General features: G+C 61.3%; 1 protein-coding gene across 5 annotated transcripts in view; it reads right to left on the minus strand.

Moving 5' to 3' along the window:
• Positions 1-17,280, minus strand: part of COL18A1 (collagen type XVIII alpha 1 chain) — a 94,322-nt gene extending 77,042 nt beyond the window's left edge. For all 5 annotated transcript variants that reach the window (XM_060100345.1, XM_060100343.1, XM_060100342.1 and 2 more), the window contains exons 1-2: positions 17,175-17,280; positions 16,979-17,073 (exon numbers count right to left, since the gene is read on the minus strand). In XM_060100345.1, the coding sequence (XP_059956328.1) occupies positions 16,979-17,073; positions 17,175-17,185 (106 nt within the window). In that variant the 5' untranslated portion in view covers positions 17,186-17,280. The remainder of the gene's footprint in view (positions 1-16,978; positions 17,074-17,174) is intronic.
• Positions 17,281-21,472: the final 4,192 nt, after the last annotated feature.

The raw sequence follows: 21,472 nt of genomic DNA on the forward strand, positions 1-21,472 counted from the left end.
AGGGACGGGATCACGCGGATGAAGATCAACAGGCCGACAGGCACACAGCTTAAATTCCTTCCCAAAGTGACAGTAAGACGGAAAGCAGCCAGCTGCAGCCTCTGGCATCTGGGAACTTTCGGGTTTGTTGCTGTCATTGTTTTAATCAGCACGGGTTCTACCGGGGCCCACCCGACGGCCCAGCCCAGGCCACCACCGGGGGCTGCAGACCCTGCCTGTGGCCCTCAGGGACGCCTGAGAACTGGGCAGTGTCCCAGGTCTGGGCTGGCGCCAGCCACCTCCTAGAGATCCTGATGTGACACCAGGGTTTTCAGGGGGCTTTACAGGGGGGGCCAGTAACCTGAGGCCCTCCGGGGGCTGCCCGGGGCAATCTGAACGAGGTAGGTCACCAGGCGGAAAGGGGGACAGCCAGCCTCGGGCCTCGTCAGACCTGTGGGAGGCCGGGGGGGTCCGTGAGCGGTGGGCCCCACAGAGGGAGCTGCGGGCGGAGGACGGTGCCCTGACCTTCCAAAGTGCAGGACGGAAACCACAGGCATCCAGCCACCATCCCCCTGTGCCCCCTGAACTGAGGGGCTCGATCCACACCTTGGACCGGGTCTCGGGGGCCGACATTCGAGATGGGCCCCTCCTCTGCCACAGCATCCTCCTGAGCCCTCTCAACCAGAGCAGCACGAGACACTGGGGGCCATTCTGAAGTGAGAATGGGAGCAGAGTGTCCCTTCCGTCCGGTGACTCTCTGCGGGGGACTCCAGGCCAGCGCAGGGCTGGCCCCGGGTGGTCACCATGCTGCGGCGTCCCCTGCACACTCGCCCGGGCCCCGCAGCTGACACACGGCAGAGCTGGGCACCAGGCGTGATGACCGGCAGCCTGCCCACCTCCCCACCCACTCCAGGGCCTCCCAGCGAGAGGGATCTCGTGTCCACTCCCAGAGTCTGACAGGCCTGCCACGGGCAGCACCGAGTGTGCTCAGCCCAGCCACGGCCAGGACCCCGCTGTACAGAGGCGCTCGGTGGGTGTGGGCGCGCTCTTCAGCTGCTGTGGGAATCGACATGCCCTTAAGGTGCTACCACGGGTGTCCCGTTGGGCGCTCAGGCAAAGAGGTGGCCCACCAGGGTCCTCGGGCGGAAGACCCTCTCCCGACCCCACGGCACCAGCGCTGGGCACTCAGGGCTGCCCCACCAGGGTGGCAGGGGAAGCCCAGCTCCCCCAGGCCCAGTGCAGTTTGTCTGGTGGTTCCGGCCAGAAGGCCGCTGAACGGCTGGCTGGACACGGGCTCCCCAGGCACTGAGACCCCGGAGGGGAGCGGGGGCTCCTCTGTCCAGCCTCTCAAGCCTCACGCGCGTTCTGCACCTTACACTCCAAATCAGACGCGTGGCAGGAACGTCTGGGTTGGGGACACTGGGCGCACCCGGCCACTGCCCGCAGGGACGGCGCTGCAGAGCCCGGTCCTCAGACGGCTCCTAGGAGCTGGCTCAACCTGGGGAAGGTGCCACTGCAGCTGCTGACCATACATCTGGGGTGAGAAGGAAGTCATTCTTCCAAAAACGGGGAGGGGCTCAGGGGGGCCTGAGGGCTCATGCTGAGGAGCTCGGCGCTGACGGGGTCCCACAGCAGGGCTGGGACAAGGTGCCCACACGGCAGTGAGGGCGGCCCCTGGGAGACCAGGACTCAGAGAAGGCGACCTACGGTCACCCAGCGAGGCAGGTTGTCCAGGCCGGTCTGCGGCCTTGGCCTCCTGTGCTCTGTCCCGCCTGGGGACACCCAGGACAGACGGACGCTCTCGAAGGCGCCCAGCCCCAGCAAGGCTTCATCATCAGACCCCGAGGCTCAGTGACCCCATCTCCCAGCGCAATGTGCCCTGAGGACAAGGAAGAGGTAGCGGTGATGGCTGGCCACAAGTCAGGGCCCCTGAAATCTCTCGAACCTCCTAGAAACTGCCCTCCAGGACTGAGGGGTCTCCCCCGCAGACCCCCATCTCCCTGTGGGGACAGCGGCCCTTCGGCCAGGGAGAGCCCGTGAGCCTCACGACCCCGAGACAGCCATCCGAGCCCCTCCCGGCACGGCCTGGCCTCCTGCAGCAGGACCTCGTCTGCTCCGTGTCTGCTGACATCCAGCATCCAGCGCGGTGGCCAGCCGGTGAGGGGAGCCGGGCCAGACCGTGGGCTTCAGCGTCTCTCTCCCATTCCTGCAGCTCCACGGCGACCAGCGTCCGCACACCTTCAAAGCCCGCACAGGAGCGGGCAAACCCCCTGGTGACCCCTGGGTGCAGGAACGCCTCTGCATCCCCAGTAACTGCGCACCTAAGCCAGGCCCTCGCCCCGCGAAGCTGCACCGCCAAGACCTCAGGCAGGGCCGGCCGTGCGCTCTGGCCAAGTGCATGAGCCATCATTCTCACGAAGCCCTCAGAAGTCCATTCATGCATCTGGGAAGCATTTACGAGCCCCAGCTGTGGGCCAGGCATGACGTTAGGTGCTGGGGGCCTCAGGTCCCCGCGCTGGGGGAGGATGGCAGCCAGACACTGATGCCCAGGGCACTGGGCAGGGGAAAGGTCAGCGGCCACAGTGGAGGTGCAGGCGTCGGGTCCAGGGGGTAGATGAGGTCCACCAGGCAGGGACGGGGTAGACGGAGAAGCAGGTGGACACTCGAAGGCGGGCGTCGTCCCCTGGGGTGGCCGTCCCGGTGCCCCTTGGGCCACGGCCCACCATCTCCTTCCCAGGCCACAGAGAGGCTGGCATGGAGCAGGGAGTGGGGGGGCCCGGATGGGCCTGTAGCCGCTTCCCTCCAGGTGGACGCAGGGTTGGGGAGAGGGGGCCGGGCTGGACCAGTGGCCAGCTAAGGACCCCCTTCCCGGGCTCCGCGGGACGAGGGGCAGGTTGGCGGCTGGACAGCTCGGGAGGAAGCTGCGTGTGGGGGGTGGGGATGGGGGCGGCGAGGCTGCAAGGAGCTGACCTGGGGTGCAGATGCCACTTGGTTAAACCTCAGGGTGAGCCTGTGAGTGTGTGCTGTCCGGGTGGAAGGAAAGGAGGTGTGGGCCGAGTCGAGTGTGGGGTGGGCTCGGGCCCCCCCACCGTGGGCGTGAGGGCCACAGCCGCCCAGAAGTCCCACAGGCCGGTGACCCAGGGCCCTTGGAGCCGAGGACATTTGCGCAGAGCTCTCGCTCCTCCAGTACAAGCAGGTGCCCGGCGTCCGGTGCCCAGAAGATCTTGACGGCCCTCCCAGCCCCAGCGCCCACCGGTCGTTGCCCAGTACCTGGGGCTTCGTGTCAGGAAGGCACCCCCCGCACGTGGCTGAACTTAAAATGACATGAGCCTCGGTCAGCTAGGAGCAAAGACGCCACCTGTCACCCCCCGCCATGCGCCCACCCCTTCCAACCCCGTGGGAGGCACCTGCAGGAATCGCCAGATGGAAGGGACTGTTACTAATCAAATGAAAGCATAATAAGTAGCATGCGGAGACCTAGCTTCTCATTGTGAGCGGTTCTGGAATCTGCTAACTGCAAACTAGCCTTACCATCAGGAGCGGAGGAATCTGGTGCCCACAGACGGGAGCTGCACTCAAATGTCCACCCATGGCCTTGTGGTCGGGAAGGAGGGTGTGCTCGGGACCCTGTACCCCCACCCCCTCCCCACCTCCGGGCTGTGTCAGGGGCCGTGTGACAGAGCGGGAGGAGGGAGCGTCCCCTGACCGAGGCCCCAAAAGGACAGCGAGATGCAGGAAGGCCCTGCCGGCCGTGTGGAACTCTGCTCCGAGGTGAAGTAGTCAGGACTCTTCCTCACTCAGCACAGCCTTGCTGCTCTGTACACACTGGGCCTCAACCTCCCTTCACCGGACTCACCTCCTTCTTGCTCCCGTCCGACTACCGCTGACCCTGCGATGGGACCATTCCTACTGCTCAGCCCACCCACTGTCACTCCTGGGGTCAGAGGCACAGGTGGTCCTTGAACGTGGGCCACGGGTCTCCTCACAAGGGGCGCTAAACACATGGCACAGGATTGTAAATTTCAGTAAGGATGAAACAGGGCTGCAAACACTTCCGGGGACAAAGTCCAGTCTCACCCAGAGGCCCTCCGTCTGCCCGTCTGTCCTCAAGGAGCCTAGAGTGTGCTGAGCGGGACCCACACGGGCACCAGCCAACCTGACACAGAGTAGGCGCCAGTGCAGACGCCGCTGGGGAGCCCGTCGGGAGCCGCAGAGAGGGGCCCGCCTTCCAGCTTGTTGAGTCGGGGGCACACTGAGAAGCACAGGCGGGCCATCAGCATCCCTGCCCTTCCTGGTAAAAGGCAGGAGTGTGCAGCAGGACCACGGAACTCGCCACGCACAGCTCCCCATGGAGGCCCCTGGGTCCGGAGCCGCCGCTCCTTCTCGCTGGGAGTCCTGCACCGCTAACGCTTGGTAGCCTGAGGGCAGCTGGGTCCAAGTGCCTTCGCTGCCCACACCCACCGCTGGCCCCAGAAGGTTCCGGAGAGTGGAAGGACAGGGAACCCGCTCTCTCAGGGCTACAGGAATGCCATCCCGCCAGCCGTAATCCTGTTGCTGGGATACGAGCGAGGAGGAGACGCAACCGAGCTGGACTAGCGTCTAGACAGCACGACCTTCTCCAGATATAACTGGACCCAAATCGCAGCGTCATGAGCTGATAACACGAATAAAGGAGGAAGCTGTTCTTGGTGTCTCGTGGGGACATTCCTGTGGTGAGAGGGCCATCGCACCTGCTCAGGCCGTGAGCGCCAGCCCAGGGCGGGGCCAGCTGCAGGCTGTGCACAAAGGGGCTTTCATCTGAGGGGCCTCACAGCCTCGATTAGCGATGAGAGAGCTCAGAGGTGGGGGGGGTGTGAATCGTGAGAGGGGAACTCCTGTGCTCAGTGCAAAGTGAAGTCAGGGCAACCTGCACCAGTGCACCCACCTGGGGCCCAAGCAGGTGCGAGCAGCCACCCCCAACCCCGGAAGCCGGAGCCCCACCTCCCATCATGAGTGTCCCCCCACCTCACAGGCAGCCACCGGCCCGGGAACGGCACAGGCCACAAAGCGGCACCTCGACCTGGCCTCGGGGGTGACGCAGGCCGGGGTGGAGGTGGTGTGGCTTCACCGGGGCCGATGCAGCCACAGCTTACAGGGGGACGGCTTTACCTGAGAGCAGGTTACACCGCGGCCTGTGCGGTGTCTTCCCGCCCGTGTCCTGGGTGAGCCGGGGCTCACGGAACGGCAGGGTCGGCATGTTGACCACCAAGGAGGAGCAGAGGGACGGCGGGGGGCAGGACGCACAGCCCAGACCCCTTGGCACGGGGGGCGGCCGGGCCGGGACCCAGAGCCGTGACCCACGGGGAAGAGCAAGGACACCCAAGAGTGCGGTCGCAGGGACGCCGGGCCCTGGCACACGGAAGGGCGTGCGGGGGGCGTCCGGGGGGGCTGGTCAACAGGCACAGGGAAAGAGAACGGGCGCCCCGAAGCTCGGGCAGTCACAGCGAGCGACCGTCACCGCTGATAGGACGAAGTCCGCTCGGGACACCGTGGCACAAGGAAGGCATCTCCGCGGATCCCACCCCCGTCTCCGTGACCCGTGTCTCCCAGAAGCTCAGGCCCAGCACTGCCCTTTAAGAAGTGGCTCCCCAAACATGCATGTCCTGAGCCAGGAAAACAGGAGAGACTCCTCATCACTCAAAAAGGCCCTTTAGTAAAAGCACATTAAGGCACGAGGGTTGTTTCTGTAGAAGAGAAAGGCAAAGGTCAAATCAGATGCTTCCAAACACCTGAAACTCAGAGTGAGACGGCGCCCCTGGAAGCGTCGATCCTGCATCCTTCCCAAGGGATGCTCGCATGTAACTGGGGAAACGCAGGGAAAGGTGGATGGCGGGGAGGGGCTGATTTCCAATCCAGTGGGCAGGTGAGAGCTGCGGCTTTAGAATTCAACTCCCCATCGTCTACTAGCTACTTAGGGTTCAAAACCCAGTACAACCTGCGCAGAGACCTGGTGAGCAGGGTCTTCAGCTGGGACCGAACAGACCAGGGTGACCAGCCATGATGGACGACGCTGCCGCCAAAGGCCCTGGATTTCTGAATCCAAGCAGAGACATGTGCCCTGCCCCTCCTCTGTCCCATGACCCTGGGGAGGAGCTGCACAGCCTCCCCGCAGAGTCCCCTGAGGAAGTGACCTTTGGGCTGGGCCAGCCCTGGCCGCTCCTGAGCTGGCCTACAGAGGGCCTGAGGCGGGGGGCCCATCCACTTCTGGGAGTCGGGGGATGGGAACAAGAGCAAACTGCACCCAAGGGTCACGGGCACAGCCCCCAACCCCTCCTGGCTGCCTGCCACCCTGGGCTCCGTCTCTGGCCGCCCAGAAGGTACAAAGCCAGGCCTGCGGGAGCCAGGCTGAGCTCTCAGCCACACGCCCTGCCCGGACGTCCCTGGTCTCTCTGAGTGCGTGAGATCTGAGAAAGGTCCCTGTGCCGGAGGAGAGGTGACAACACCCAGTACGTGAAGGCAAATGAAGATGTAGTTTGCCTGTCAGGAGCCACCTCACAGATGGGCCAGTCTGGCCGTTTTCATAAGTGAAGCAAGTCTGGCCACCAGTTCCCACCGGCCACCGAGTCTCTTGGCACAGATAACTGAAGGTCCACCTCGGATAACTGAAGGTCCGCCCAGCACCGGATAACTGAAAGTCCACCTCGGATAACTGAAGGTCCACCCAGCACCCGGATAACTGAAGGCCCACCCGGCATCCAGATAACTGAAGGTCCACCTTGGATAACTGAAGGCCCACCCAGCACCTGGATAACTGAAGGTCCATATCGGATAACTGAAGGTCCACCCAGCATCCAGACAACTGAAGGTCCATCTCGGATAACTGAAGGTCCACCCAGCATCTGGATAACTGAAGGTCCACTCGGCATCCGGATAACTGAAGGTCCACTCGGCGTCCGGATAACTGAAGGTCCACCCAGCACCCAGATAACTGAAGGTCCAGCCAGCACCCAAGATGGTTGGAAGCTGACAAGCACTGGTCCGTTCCACAAGTACTGAGTACTGTCCACCTGCTCGGCAACTGGTCAGCTTTACTTTATAAACCCTTTCTGCAACACGCCAGGACACTGGGCAGAATTGGCACTTTCTGGGAATGTGCTTTTGTGCCATTTGCCTCATTCTCCAAAAACAGAACAGAGGGGGTTGCTGTCCGACCTTGTGGACGATAACACCCACCCCTGCCCTGCGAGGGCCCTGCCAGAGAGAGTCGCAGGAGAGACCCCACACACACACAGTCCCCTTGCCCACAGGCCCGTCCGGGCACTCTCGGGCGTCCCGACGTCTGCCCCGGCCCCGCTCACCTGCCCTCTGTCCGCCCTCCTCCCTCCCCCGTTCAAGCTTCCATCAGCCAGTCGGAGCCCAGAGCCAGCATGTCGGAGCCCCTGGTGCCACCCGGGGACACGTGGAGGTCATTCTGGGACCTGAGAATGGGGTCCCGCTGAGCTCTAAGAGATTCCTAGGATGGGGCCCCTCTAACCTCTCCACAGAGAGTCCCCAGGCCAGGGTGCTGGGTGCGCAGGACGGGGAGTCGACCCTCGGGACTTGGGGGTCAGGAAGGGCACTCAGGGGCCCTGTACAGGGCGTGGGGGTCCCAAGGCCTTCGAAAGTTTCAGAGGTTTCACACTGTCGAGAAGCAGCACTTTACCAATGAGAAAATTTGTGTCACTGTGACTCCACCCCTGCCGCTGACCTAGCCACACACTGGACAGCGTCCTGCAGCTGCTGGAGCAAATGACCCCAGAGTCAGGGGCTGGAAACCACACGAACTGCGCTCCACAGTTCTGGAGGCCAGAGGCCTAAAACCCAGGTGTCGGAACGACTGTGCTCCTTTCCGGAGGCCCCAGGGAGGACCCAGTCCCTCGGTTCCAGCATCTAGAAGCCGCCTGTGTTCCTTGGCTCGTAGCCCCTTCCTGCATCTTCCAATCTCTCCCTCAACCTGTGCTTCCATCGCCACGTCTCCTTGTTCTGACCTGACCCTCTGGCCTCCCCCATCCCTTCTTAGGGCCCTAGGATTACATGCAGGCCCACCCGGGTAATCCAGGGTCATCTCCATGTAGGCCCACCCAGGTAATCCATGGTCGTCTCTGCAGCTCAAGAGCCTCATCCCACTCAAAGTCCTGTTTACCACGTAAAGCAGCATTCACGGGTCCTGTGGATCAGGATGGCGAGGTCTTTGGGGGCTGACATTCAGCAGACCATATGCCATGGGAAGAAAAAGTTTAAACGCTGGGAGGTGGGGTTGTCTAGGGTCTTAAATGTGGGGAAGTTAGGTGCTTGGGAGGCCAGCTCGCCGTCCAGGAGTGGGCGGTGGGGTGGGGATGTTTTCCCATCTGGGAAGCAGACCAGCTTGCGGCTGGCTCTCCGGGGGGCCCTGAGGCTTCTGTACCCAGAGGGGCTGTCCACGCAGGCTGGGAGTGGAGTCAGCAGGGAGGGCAGCCCAGGTCCGTTTAAGATGTCCCATTTCCCCCACATTGACAGTAAAGACTGGGTTGGAATGGGTGCTTTTTCTTTCTGGTTTCCAAGCCTCCACGGCATTCTTAACTATTGCTGCAATATAAGGTTATGAAGGAAGGAACAGCAGAGCATCGCAGATTCTGAGTCAGCGCCGGCCGGGCCCGAGTCCCCTGGGGATGGAGGCTCACATTAGCTAGAAAACAGGAAGGTCCTAGCTGCCCCAAGGACACCGGTGACCTGGACCAAGATGGGTCCCCCGGTGCCACAGGGGGACAAGGCCAAGATGGGAGAACCCAAGGCAAGCAGAGGTCGCTGCCAACACTACCCGCCGGTGCGGAAGCATGCTAAGCCTGCAACCCTGGGTCAGCCTTGGGGAAGTGAGAAGAAGTGAGCCAGAGAAGTGAGCAAAGTGACAGCTGGAACCTTGAAGAGGGGCAGGAGGGCCGGGCCCTGCAGGGGCATCTGGGCTCAGAAAGGGTCGTCCTCTCCTCCAGGGGCCAAGAGGATGAGGAGCAGAGGTGGCTCAGGGCCAGGTGTGGACATGCCCAGGGCGGCGGAAGGAAAGCTGTCTAGTTGGAATGATCGTCTGTGGTAGAAAAAGCCTCTCCCAGCTCCACCGATGGGCTGGCTGCGCCCTCTCCTGGGGGGCCTGCCTTTTAAAGCCCTCAGGCCCCGTGTGAGGAGGGGAAGGAGGGTCTGAGCTGGGCCCGCGAGCGGTGCCTGGCGGCCTGGGCTTGAGCCGCTGGAGAGGGAGCAGGTCTGCCCCAGGTGGAGAGACCCCGAAGGTAAGCCTGCACGGGATCCAGGGTGGCTTCCCCTCATTCTGGTTGGAAGGCTGGGGTGACAGAGGACAGAAAGGATGTCGCCCTGTCTGTTGTCCTCTGAGCAAGCGCTGCCCAGACGACACCCCATCAGGCTGAGCTCAGATTCCCAGCACAGACGGGGCCTCAATGCGGGAACCCCAGGAACTGGCCTGGCTCGCAGGAAACAAGAGGCTCCGTGGAATCTCAGCGGGAGATTTTTTCAAAATACAGCAGCCTCATGACAAGATCCAACAGGCAGAGGCAGGTCTGCGATCCCTGGATCACCCCCATGGGACACGTGGGTGGGTGAGACCACACGGGCACCCGGGCCCAGAACACTTGCAGGACTTCGGAGCTGCGGGCGTGAGTGGGCTGCTTTGTCTAAAACACATGATCGTCTTAGCAGGCGGAGCCCATGGCCAAGTAAGAAGGACAAAAACTGTGTTCCGGTCACGAGGACCCACTTCCTGCTCTTGGTGCTCACCAGGCCCTCCCTCCAGGCCCCGCCCTGCCGGGTGGCTTAGGCCATCCCCAACGGTGTCCCCAGAGCCCAAGAAGGAGTTGTCAGGACACATCCCAGGAAGCTCCCTGCAGGAATGCCCTATTCAGTCCCACAGAGCCCCACTGCCTTCCCCAATTTACAACCAGAGGCACAGAGACGGTGAGGAATCTGCCAAAGGTCACACAGCGCTCAGAAGCAAAGCTGGAATTAAAACCTGGAGCCTGGGCTCTCAACCCACATAGCAGATGGCGTCCCATCCACAAACACGAAGTGGCCAGCCAGGTTGCCTGCCCGCTGTAATAGACCACGATTTAGTGACTCCATACTTGTTTTCTGCAAGGACTGGCTCTAACTCCACGCCCACCAAAGCCGAGTCAGGAAAATAAGAGCCACACGCTGCACGTGGCCCCCCAGCACTCTGCCTGCTGGCGCGCACAGTGATCCTCTCTGACTTCTCCCGACCCCCGCATCACCCCTGCAACGCAGATGAGCCCAGGCCGCTGTCCCTGAGCCGTGATCGTCACGCGTGTCCTACCTCTACAGGAAAAGGCCATAAAAATAAGGGGAAAAGACAACACCCTGCTGTAAGAAACTTCACGTTCCCAATTAAAGCCTGCCCACAACCTAGAAAATATGCCAAATATGCCACCCAGGAGGTGACAGAGCGCACAGGCAGAGGATGGGTGTCGGAGGGGAGACGCGAAGGCCAAAGAACACTCCAGAACCTGCACCCTCACTGGACGGAAACTCACAAAGTAGAGCACAGAAACCGTATTTCTCCATTTACCAGATTAGCAGGATTTTCAAAGTGACAGTGCCCAGCCCTGGCGGTTTGGGCTGAAAAGCTGCACGGAACTAATATCCATCTGGAGGGATGTCCACCCCCGTCCCGAAGGTCCCAACCAGAGCCCCACCCCCGCACTCAGCCCCAGCGCTGCCATGGGGCCTCCCCAGATAAGCAGCCCAGACCCTGCCCTCGGTCACCCAGGGACACTGCTGTTTACCTTCCTGTTTGGGGCAGGCAGGGCGCAAACAGAGGTGCTCAAAAATGACTCAGGAAAGAGGAAGTCAATGGACCAAGGGGCCAGGTGGCTGGGTTCACCACCCACCACCTCCCAGCCCCGGACCAGCCGGGGCGAAAGGAAGGCCTTCCCAAGTTCTCCGCTAATGCAAACCCCGACCCCCGGCCCCAGATGCGTGAGCCCCAGCTTGGAAGAGACCCTGGCTCCGTGGGCCAACTGGCTGGTCCAGGGGAGCTCAGGGGCAGGCAGGGCCCCCTCAGGGACTCAGGCCCACCCTGCATCAGGCGCCCGGTCGGCCTGCGGAGCACTACTCCCTCTGCCCACGGCCCTGCCCTCCCGACTGCAAGGGGAGGGGGAGAACCTTCCCGCCTCACGCTGTCAAAGCAGCAGCATCCACGCAAATCACGGTTTCCCTTCCAAGATGAAGTCCCCTGGTTGCCTAAACGGAAACGGGGAAGAAAGGTGTCCCTTCGCCCTAGAGGGCATGGGGGCTCTGGATTCAGGCCCCAGCAGAGATGCTTTCGGCCTCCAGCTCCCAGCAGCTGGGTCGGTGCTCTTCCCCGGGCCCTCCCCGTTTCCAGGACGAGAGAAGCTTACGTTTGTGCACGGTGGGCACCAAGATGCGGTTCAACCGCTGCTGGGACGTGCCCTCCAGGCACTGCTTTCACAGCGGCTCAAGTCTCCCCAAAGCGGAAGGGCGCCTCTCGTGCTCACTGAAAACAGCCTGTGCCAGCAGGTTCTGTGCAAACAGGATACCCAGCTGCCGGAGCCTGGTACCGTCTCCAAGATTTCTGAGCTTGGATGCAAAACAAGGAGGCCTGACCGTGCCTAATTCTGAATCTACTCAAGGAACAGTGCAAAAAGTAGAAACGAGTACTTCGGACCAAAATTAAATGAATGACTGAATGAATAAAAAAATAAATCAGTAGCATGCAATGTCTGCTCCGGGCTCCACGACAACCACCAACACCAATCCATCAAAAGCACGTGCACGGTCTCTGCAGTTTCCATTCAGGCCCTGCCACTGTGACCCGCCACCAAGCTCTGGTCACACAGGCTCCATCCCCTCGCCTTGCAGCCTCGTCCCCAACCAAGCCTTTGGCTCTGGTCTCATGTCCTTTGTGGGGAAACACCCTGTAAAGGTCAACCTTGACCCGTGGCCAGTGCCTGGGCCAGCTGGACCCACCACAGAGTCTCTTGGTCTTCCAGAAACCAGGGGTGGCCAAGAGCCCCACCCATCACCCCAGCTCAGTGCTGGGTGCCCCTGCCCTGTGCCACCGGCCTCGTCACGGTGCATCAGCCCAGGAGTGTCCCCGTCTGCCAGCACGGAATTCCAGAAAGGTGTACCGGCCTGTGAACAAGTCCTCCTTCCTGGGCACTCGCTGAAGTCAGCCAGGAGGCCGTGCCGGGACTTGTCTCCTCTGCCAGAGAAGCTGGGGCGGGGGTAGGACACGCCCCTGCAGGTTGGCAGGCGGAGCACAGACACTGCCCTGCGGCCCCCAAATTTCATCTGACTCAGCGCATCCGTGATCTAAAGCTCCTTCTGACAGCCGTTCTGCACGGCCCAGACCCGCCAATCGAAAACATGACCCCAAGGGCCAGCCCAAGTCACCCAGCCACACCCTGCCGGCATCGGGCAGTGCTGGGGAGCAGGACAGAGAAAGCTCCCTGTCTTCACCAAGCATGCCCAAGGGATGCAGTGGACGGTGCGAGGTCCCGGACACATGTGGAGATTCCACGAGCAGCATCAAACACCAGGCACGTCACACACGGGTGCTGTGAGGGGCTTCACAATGCAACCACCTGCTGCTCGGGGCACCCAGAAAGGGGGGAGGGGCTGTCCCCGCCCCAGGTTAGAGCAGGAAACCAAGGCAGCACCCACCCCCCCAGTGCTCCTCCCAAGACTGGCAGGAGGGCAGGGAGGGCTCAGAGGCCCAGTCCTTCTTGGGAAGGAGCCGGGCCTGGCAGAGAGCTCATCCAGACCCTAAGCCATCAGGGATGGGAGGCGTGAGGTCCAGAGAAGCCACGTGACCCGGCAAGGGAGGAGAGCTGTGGGGACCCAGGGCACACCGCAGGCACCTCCCACAACGTTCTCACTGTGCTTCTGGGCCCCTGCCGTCAAGATGTATCAAATGCAATCATCTTATGAGCGTGCCAAACATATATTTTAATTTTCCCAATAATTTATCCCTCCCTCCCGCCAACAGCATCAGGTTTCGGGTAGTTTCACATGTCACATCCTGCAATGTCCACCTTCTACCCAGACATCAGACAGTTGGTGCTTGGCCAGCTGTGTTCTGGGGAGAGGGGCCGCCGTTTCGGGGTTCTCTCTCAGATGACAGCTAACCCAGAGCCTCCAAGCCTCCGAGCAGAGAGCTGAGATTAGAGTGTGCCATCTGTGGTCCGACCCTCGCAGGCACGGGGGTGGCCACGCCTCGACCAAGACTGCAGACGGGCATGTGCCGTGGGGCACAGGCCAGCCACTGCAGACAGAGCCGGGCCTGGGGTCTGCTCATTGGTCTCGGCTGCAGCAAGAGCAGCTTGCCCCTCACCCACCCCTCCACTGACCGGCCCTTCCCCGCAGTGCTCAGGCCTTGAGAGAGGGAAGTCCGCTGGCCATTGTGTCAGAAGACGGGTCTTGTCCCATTCTGTCACCCACGGAGCGCCAGGACGTTTTCAACAACCCAGCTGAAGAGAGACCAGGCACTCTGGTGGGGAGAGAGCGAGCGTGTGCATGGACGTGCACGTGTGTAATCTGTGTGTGCACGTGTGTGTGCGCATTGAGCGCATGCGCAGCTCTATTTTCAGGGTGAAGCAGGGCGGGTGGGGCAGGCTCTCTAGGCCCCTCGAGCTCTGGACAGCTCAGGAGTCAGTTTCTCTCCTTCTAGGTTTCCTTGCAAGGACCTTCCCCCTCCTCCTTCTTTTAAAAGAAAACAAGAGTGCCTTGAAAAACAAGTTTTGCTGAAATTCAAGACTACCTTAGAGGTCTTATTCCTGAACCCTGAAGACTCCCCATCTGTGCTGCCCCTCCAGACGAGCCTGTCTTGGACAAAAGTTCCTTCCCTCTGCTTAGATCCCTTACCCAGGTGCCTGTGAACCCCAGGATGACAGACACCCCCGGACACGGGGACCCACAGGGTCTTGGCCATGTCCTGTTCAAGCCTAAACCCTGCAGGCCCACCGAGGGAGTTCGGGGGAGGGAGGACCATGGCCATCAGCGGAGACCTGGACCCACTGATGGACCCTAGTGGTGAGAAAGGGTGGGACATGCGGGTCTGGGGGTTGGGGTGTGCGGGGAGCTTACCGAGCCTGAGCCCAAAGTCACATGTGGGAGGGGCCAGAGACAAGGCGACTCAAAGCCTAGGGCTCTGGCGTGGCCACAGGCATCCTGCAAATGTCCACAGGGCGAGGTCCTTCTTGCTCAGCCCTGAAGGAATGACCCACGGGCAGACGCCACCTTAGCACGTGTGACTCCGGTACTTCCTCCGGGAGAGGGGACCGCAGGTAGCACTGAGCCCCCAGGCTCGTAAGCCTGCCCAGCCAAGGTCCCACCAGGTCTCTGGCTATGGGGGAAAGCACACAACGCCATTCAAGAGCATCAGGATGACAGCGGCCAAGCTTAAGCAAAACAGCAAAAGTCGTTATTTATTTATTTTTTTGGTCAAGTACAACAGCACAGAGACAGACTTGGGAAAATGCATCATTTGGGGTCAGAAAAAATGTTCAAATCAGCAAACGGGGCTTAAGTTTTTGACTCCCAGGGGTAATTTTGAAGCGTTTCTAGAACAAATTGAGCCCCTGCTAAGTCAGGCGTTCACATACTTTTGCTCTTCTCCAACATCTAGAGGGGCAATTATTATCCCATTCCAAGGGGACTTGGTCCCAGCAGGGAAAGGAGCCTGTGTTCTCCCAGCACGGGGGAGGGGTGGGCGGCACACAAGCCCCGCGGAGGCTGCTTCCTGCTTTATGCTCCAGGGAACAAAAAGAGCACATTCTGTTGGGCACCTTGCAAGGGGCTCCCTTCCTTCTGGACGAGCTGAGACTCTGGCAAACCCTGCTGTGCTTTATCTTCTCTCCTGCCACTGCAGCCACACGGCGGCACAGAAGATAAAGCACACCATTTCTCGGGCTTCCCTGGTGGCACAGTGGTTAAGAATCTGCCTGTCAATGCAGGGGACACGGGTTCGAGCCCTGGTCCAGGAAGATCCCACATGCCGCGGAGCAACTAAGCCCGTGCGCCACAACTACTGAGCCTGCGCTCTAGAGCCCGCGAGCCACAACTACTGAGCCTGTGTGCCACAACTACTGAAGCCCATGCACCTAGAGCCCGTGCTCCGCAACAAGAGAAGCCACCACAATGAGAAGCCCGTGCACCGCAAGGAAGAGTAGCCCCTGCTCGCCACAACTAGAGAAAGCCTGCGCGCAGCAACAAAGACCCAACGCAGCCAAAAATAAATACATAAAATAAATAAATTGAAAAAAAAAACACACCATTTCTTGAACCGGTACTGTGCCACCCACTGCCCCCAGAGTCTGCATTAACTTGAACCTAGAGGTCTCATCTCACCCAAGCTCCCAAACACATTTTATTTTTTCTTCTCTGAGGCTCAGAGTCAACACCCTTGACTTCCTCTCCTTGATGACAAAGTTTCATAAGCTGGGGTGTGGATGCTTCAGTGTCTTTCCTTTTCCCGACTAGACATAATCATAAAAGAGCCTTCAGGCTCACACATTCCTGCACATGTCTGAGGGGATGGCCCCTGAAGCCACGATGTGGTCCCGGGCAGTCATAAGAACCCCAGGAACCCCGGGGACCACAGAACCCTATAAGGACAAACACTCCCTAAATGCCCCCCCCCGCCCCCAGAGTTAACCCAAATACCTGAGGAGTTATCTGCTACACTACAAACAGGTGCTTTCCCACATCTATTTACCAGGTGGTTACTTGTTTAAAAGGTCTGTGTTGCCGTTTAACCTGATGACCCAGCCGACTGGAAACAATGAAACAAATTATTATGGCTCTCTCCCCAGAACACTTCCCTCCGGCGACCCCCCCCCCCCGCTGTGGCAGCAGGTGACCGCTGTGCTGACCACAGTGAGCACTCACGCCGCGGGGAGCCGGCTGCCCGGGACGGATGTCAGGGCAGGCAGTCTATTTCCACCTGTGATAAAGCACCTACGCTTTGGGGGCGGGGGCTCCCCTCGGGCCTGGCACCTCCACCGGCTCCTCCCGGGCCTTTGCTGGGCCGGTTGGGAAGAGGACCTGGGCCGCCGCGTGGTTGGGAATGGGGTCCCAGGAGCTGGGGGCAGAGGAAGTTTCAGCGCAGTCAGAACGGCCTTTCCCGACCACAGTTTGCGGTCCACGCGGGAGCAGCGGCGGGAGGGCGCCGCCAAACAACGGACCCCTGCGCATTGTTCTCCCGGCGGCTGCTCGGCGCTCGGCCGCATCAAAGGGACCGCGCGCAACCCGACACCGCGGCGGACGCGGGGGCAGAGGCCTGGCGGCCGGGGCGGCTCACAAAGGCTGGCCCTGGGGAAACCTGGGCACTTTTGCCTCAACAGGTTAGAAACAACACGGCTGCGCCCCGCCCCGCACTGTCCTCCCCAAGACCTGCTAGACTCCGCGCGCGGTTACACTGGGGCCCAGAGGCGCTGGGAGGCACCAGGCCGGTGACGGCGACACAGGCCCGCGGTCAGGCTTCGGATGCCCGGGCGTCTCCGAGCCACCGCGTGTGTAACGGCCGTCACCACGACCTCGGCTCCGGGACCTCACTGGCCCTCGGCCCGCAGCGCTGTCCGTCGAGCGCACCAGCTTCCCCAGAGTCGCCGAAGTTTGGTCACGACACGAGGGTCTCAGGACGCAGCTGGCCCGCACCATCCCCAGCCCGGGCCTCTCCCGAGTCCCGGGCGCGCCCAGGTGGCGCGAACCCCCGCAGTCGAGGAATGAATGGCCGTCGCGGGACGCTCGGGCACACGGCCCCGGCCCGACCCCGTCCACCCACCGACCGCCGCCCGCGGGCCACCTGCGCGCGTGGGTAGAGCAGGGGCCGCCTCCCGGGACCGAAGCCGAGACGGGCTGGGGTGAGGACGTCGCCGCCTGGGACCTGCCAGAGACCCGCACGAAGTGCGGCCGGAGGCGGGCGGGCCAGGTGCGAGCACTCTCGCGTCCCCGCTGGTCTTACCTGGCTCTGCGGACGCCGCGCTGACCCCAAGCAGCAGGACCAGGGGGGCGAGCAAGTCCAGGAGGCGCCGCCGCCGCGGTCGCAGCCAGGGCCACCTGCGGGCACAGGCCACAGGTTAGGGTACCGCGCGCGCCCCCATCCCCCGCCCGTGAGCCCCCGCTGCCCCCGCCCGTCCTCGGTACCGCGCGGTCCGCACCTCGGCGCCATGCTAGGCGGGCCGGACCGTCTGTGCCGCGGGATGCTGCGCCTCCACCGCGGTGCGCCGGCTCGGCCGGCCGCGCTCTGACCGCCGCGGGGACCAGGCGGAGGGCGGGCGGGCGGGGGCGGAGCTGGTCAGGGGGCAGGACGGGCCAGGGCAGTGGGCGGGAAGGGGGCCGGGCAGGGGGCAGGGCCTGGCGCGGAGTAAACCCTGCGCGGAGCGGGGTGCGGACCCGGAACCCGACCATGGGCCGCTCCCCGGGTCCTAGCACCCCTGCGTTGCAGCCGCAATGTTTCTCCCCCGACCCCCAGTCCCCAGGCAGCGTGGCCGGCCCGAGCCCCCGCCTCAGGAAAAGCTGCCCCTGCCGCTGCCCAAGGCGGCACCTGGGGTCTCAGGCTGCAAACCGGGGCAAGGTCCAGGGACACGCAGTGTGTCCAGCCCAGCGTCTCTTCGGGAAGGTGACCGTAACCAGGGGATTCGCCCTCGGGCCCTGAGTCCCATGGGCAGCAGGAAGGCGGGCGATTTAAACAAAGACGTTCCTCGCTAGGGGGCGACGGATGGAGGAAAGGGGAGCCGGACTTCTGCCCAGCCTCGTGGGCGGCGTGGCCGCGTCATGGCCCACTCCCCACGTTGCGCGCACTCCTGAAGCCCCCCAGGGGATGGGCCCTGCGCCCCACGAGGTGTCTGCTCTGGCGCTCCTGTCTCCAAGACCTGGCCCAGGAGGCCCCTCCCCATGCTGGAGGTCCGGCTGCCCACCCCCCTGCCCCCTGCAGCTCTGGGAGTTCTGTCCGGCCCTTTCCATTTCCGCAGGCCACTGCTCCCCAACCCCCAGCTGACCGCCTGACCTCAGGTCCCAGCTCCTTCCTCCAGGCAGCTGCGAAAGGGGTCCACTCCTCAGACCACCCACAGGCCTCTCCAGGCAACCAGAGCCCCTCACATCGACCTCTTAAAGTAAACTCGCATTTCCCTGGATCTGGTCCCCTCGTGGTTTGCAGGAAACAGGGGCCCCAGTGCCGTCACCCTTGGCTTAGTGTCTCTGCTGAACCCTCTGGATTCACCCCCCTCCTTCCCCACTGCCACCTCCTGATCCAGGTTCATCTCCTGCCTGACCCCTGAGCAGTGTCTGCAGCGTAGACTCTCTGGGCCTCTCCACACCCATCTCCTACCACCCCCCCACCCAAGGCATCCTGCTGGGTACTCCCTGCGGCACTAACACCACCGGCCTCACCCTCTCCTGGCCTAGAGACCAAGCCCCTGGTCTGGTCCAAGCCGCGCGCCCTCCAGGCACCTCTCGTATCTACCCATCCTCCACCACCACCTCCCGGGGCCTCTGGCCAGCGGGCTTCTCTTGGACCCTCCTGACAGAGGCTCGCAGCCCCTCCCTCTGCCCCTGCTGGCTCTCCAGCCTAAGCAGAGGGCCTGCTGGGATTCCAATCCCATCGCGTCACCCTCCCTCCCCTGTCTGCTTTAGTCTTCAGAGGCGGATGGATGCTGCCCTGCACCCCAGGCCCTGCCTGCCCCATCTTGCTGTGCCCGTCCACCTGCTCGCTTCTCCTTCCTCACCTGACTTCGAACCTCCAGGTCCAGTGAAAAGTGTGCTCATGGCCCATGCGAGGAGAGAAAGCAACTTAGAGGATTGTGACCTCATTTTTTTAAAATGAAGGAGAACAGCATTGAATAGAAATGCAAAACTTTTGTTGTATATGTGGATGGAGGGGTGGGGTGGGGTCCATGTCCTCTGTGTGTCTGCCGAGGGGTATGTGTGAAAGGGATGCGTGAGTCTGTGATGGAGCTTTCTCTGTGACTGTGTGTGGTGTGTGCATGTGTGTCTGTTAGTGTTGTTACTGAACCAAACTTGGGTCTGCTCGCCCAGTTGCAGCAAAGCCAACCTACTGACACTGGGTTCTGGTGGAGGACAGTACGGCATTTATTTTTGCGGGCACCAGGCAAGGAGACCGGTCAGCTCCTGTTCAAAAGAGCCAAACTCCCTGATGGCTTTCAGGGAAGGCAGCGTTATGGGTGAGGGTTGCCGCTCATGGACTTTCTTCTGATTAGTTGGTGGGGAGGTAAAATCAGGAGTCAGTATCATCAACCTTCTGGTTCCAACCGGTCTGGGGTCTGCATGCTTGTGGTCAGCATGTGGTCACCGTCCTCCTCCTGGGTGAGCGTCTTAGTTTCTGCAGAACAGCTCAGAGATCTGCGTCAGGTTGCTGTGTGAATCCCTTGAGGAGGAGCTAGGACTCTGCTTTATCGCTGACTATGGTTGAAGCTATCATTGCTGCTCTGGATTGACTGCTTTTCCTTTGTTTCTGGTTCCCTTACTTCTCTAATTAGTAACTGCTTGAGTCTGCTCTTTGGAACTCAGGGAAGGCCTAGGAGACTAAAGTTTTTTTACAAACAAGAAATGGGGGACACGGAGGGGCTTTTGTACCCCGGGGGGCCCTGCAGGGTCCTGCTCGGTTTCAGTGTGTCATGCCCCTGTGTGTGTGGTGTGTTCATGTGTGTGGTAGGCATGTCCTGGGTCCTGACAGTGTCCCTTCCTGTGCCTTGTGGCCCGTCAGTCTATCTGTGCATGGGCTGCGGCCCTGCTCCAGGGTGAGGAAGCTGAAGGGCGGGGCTCTTCAACCTCTTGCCTCTCCCCTGCCCTCCCAAACCAACCCACTGGGCCTGACTGTGGGTTTGGGAAGGAGAGGCTGGACGAGGGCGGGCAGTGCTGTGTCCCTGCCCACACTGGGGCCTGGGATTTACCATCTCTCTCTGCTCTCAGGTTGGGAGCCCCACAGCAGGGGTGAGCCCACCTTTCTGGGCTTTGGGGGGAGGGCCAGCTTCAAGGGGCATTCTGTGTCATGAAAAGTGCTACAACAAAAAAAAATACAAAAGTAAGACTTTTTACTGTGCAACACTTATGATTGCTGAACTTAGAGCTGGGAAAGTACATATCTTGTGCTCATTTTTTTCACTGAATGTCTTATTGCAGACTCACTGCTATGTGTCTCCACAGTTCCCACGGCTTTCTCATCTTTTTCTTATTAGAGTTTTATTTTTTCTTTTATATCCACAAGTAACATGTGATCACTGTAGAAAAATACAAACCGTATACACACACAAAGAAAATAAGTCCCCCAAATACCACCAAGCATCACTGGGCTGTGTGTCTTCCCACCCTCCTCCACAAAGACCCCACCCTCCAGGGGGGACAGACCCAAATCAACTCGCCCCAGAGAAGGACCCCAGCCGTGCCCAGTGCTGGGCAAGGTCCTCGGGGCACAATCTGGGCAGCAGGGGTGGCCCAGGCCTGTGGGTGCCCCACAAGGGGCTTGGGGGGTGGCGGCGACGTGCAGGAGCAAAGGCCTGGGGGCGGAGCGGGTCCGGGGGAGGGCCAGCCCGAGCGCAGTACAGTTCTGGGACACGTGGTGCGTCTGGTGAGGTGGCTGGAGCTTAGAGAGAAGTGCTGACCCGCCTGAGCTCAGGTGCGGGCCTCTTTCTCCTCTGTGCCTCGTGCTGTTTCCCATCCCTCTCCACTGCAGTGGGTCTCACGGCTCCTTCTGCAGGGAGAAGTGACAAATGACACAGAAGTAAATGACAGATGACACAGAAGTGCTGTGCTCGTTTCAGCTCATCCTGGTGACACGCAGGGTTGGGGACTCCCAGACACCCGTCCAGCAGGGACCCGCAAGCCCAGGATGCTTGACTGACGTCGCCCACCCACAGAAGGCTCTGTGATTTAAATCGACACAGGGCTTTCCAAAGCCACAGTGGACCTGCTGAAATCTGGGGCCTGTGCAGTGGGCACCCGCCTGCTCCGTGGGCGCGTCCTGGGTGGGGACTGTGGGTTTGTGCAGGGAGAGAGGGGCTGTACAGGGAAGGGGCCAGGGGCCAGGGGCACAGAGCAAGGCCAGGGACGAGGAAAGGGCAGGACCTCTGACCTCTGCCCAGGCTGTCCGTTCTCCTTGTGTCCAACGAGACACCATGGGGCTTGCTGTGCTACAAAAGTAACTTTTCATCAGGAGAGGAAGAAAAGTTACTTGGTAGGCAGAGCCCGCTGTGAAAAGCACAAAGCGTATCCAAAAAGCGTATCTAGTCGCACGTCAGTTCTCAGGCCCTAATGGCCAGTCCACTGGACCTGAGACGCAGTTGTGGCCTGACAGTAAATGGGCCAGCTGACCCCGGCCCGGGGCTCTGACCTCTGTTGGACTCTGCCCCCCCCTCCACTTCCTCCATTGCCCAGTTTCTTCTCTCTGCCTCACTGGTCACTATGTGAGCCAGAGTGTATATTTATTGGTTTCCATGCTTGC

Source organism: Mesoplodon densirostris, chromosome 5, assembly GCF_025265405.1.
Source record: "Mesoplodon densirostris isolate mMesDen1 chromosome 5, mMesDen1 primary haplotype, whole genome shotgun sequence".
In the NCBI taxonomy this organism is placed as follows: Eukaryota; Metazoa; Chordata; class Mammalia; order Artiodactyla; family Ziphiidae; genus Mesoplodon; species Mesoplodon densirostris.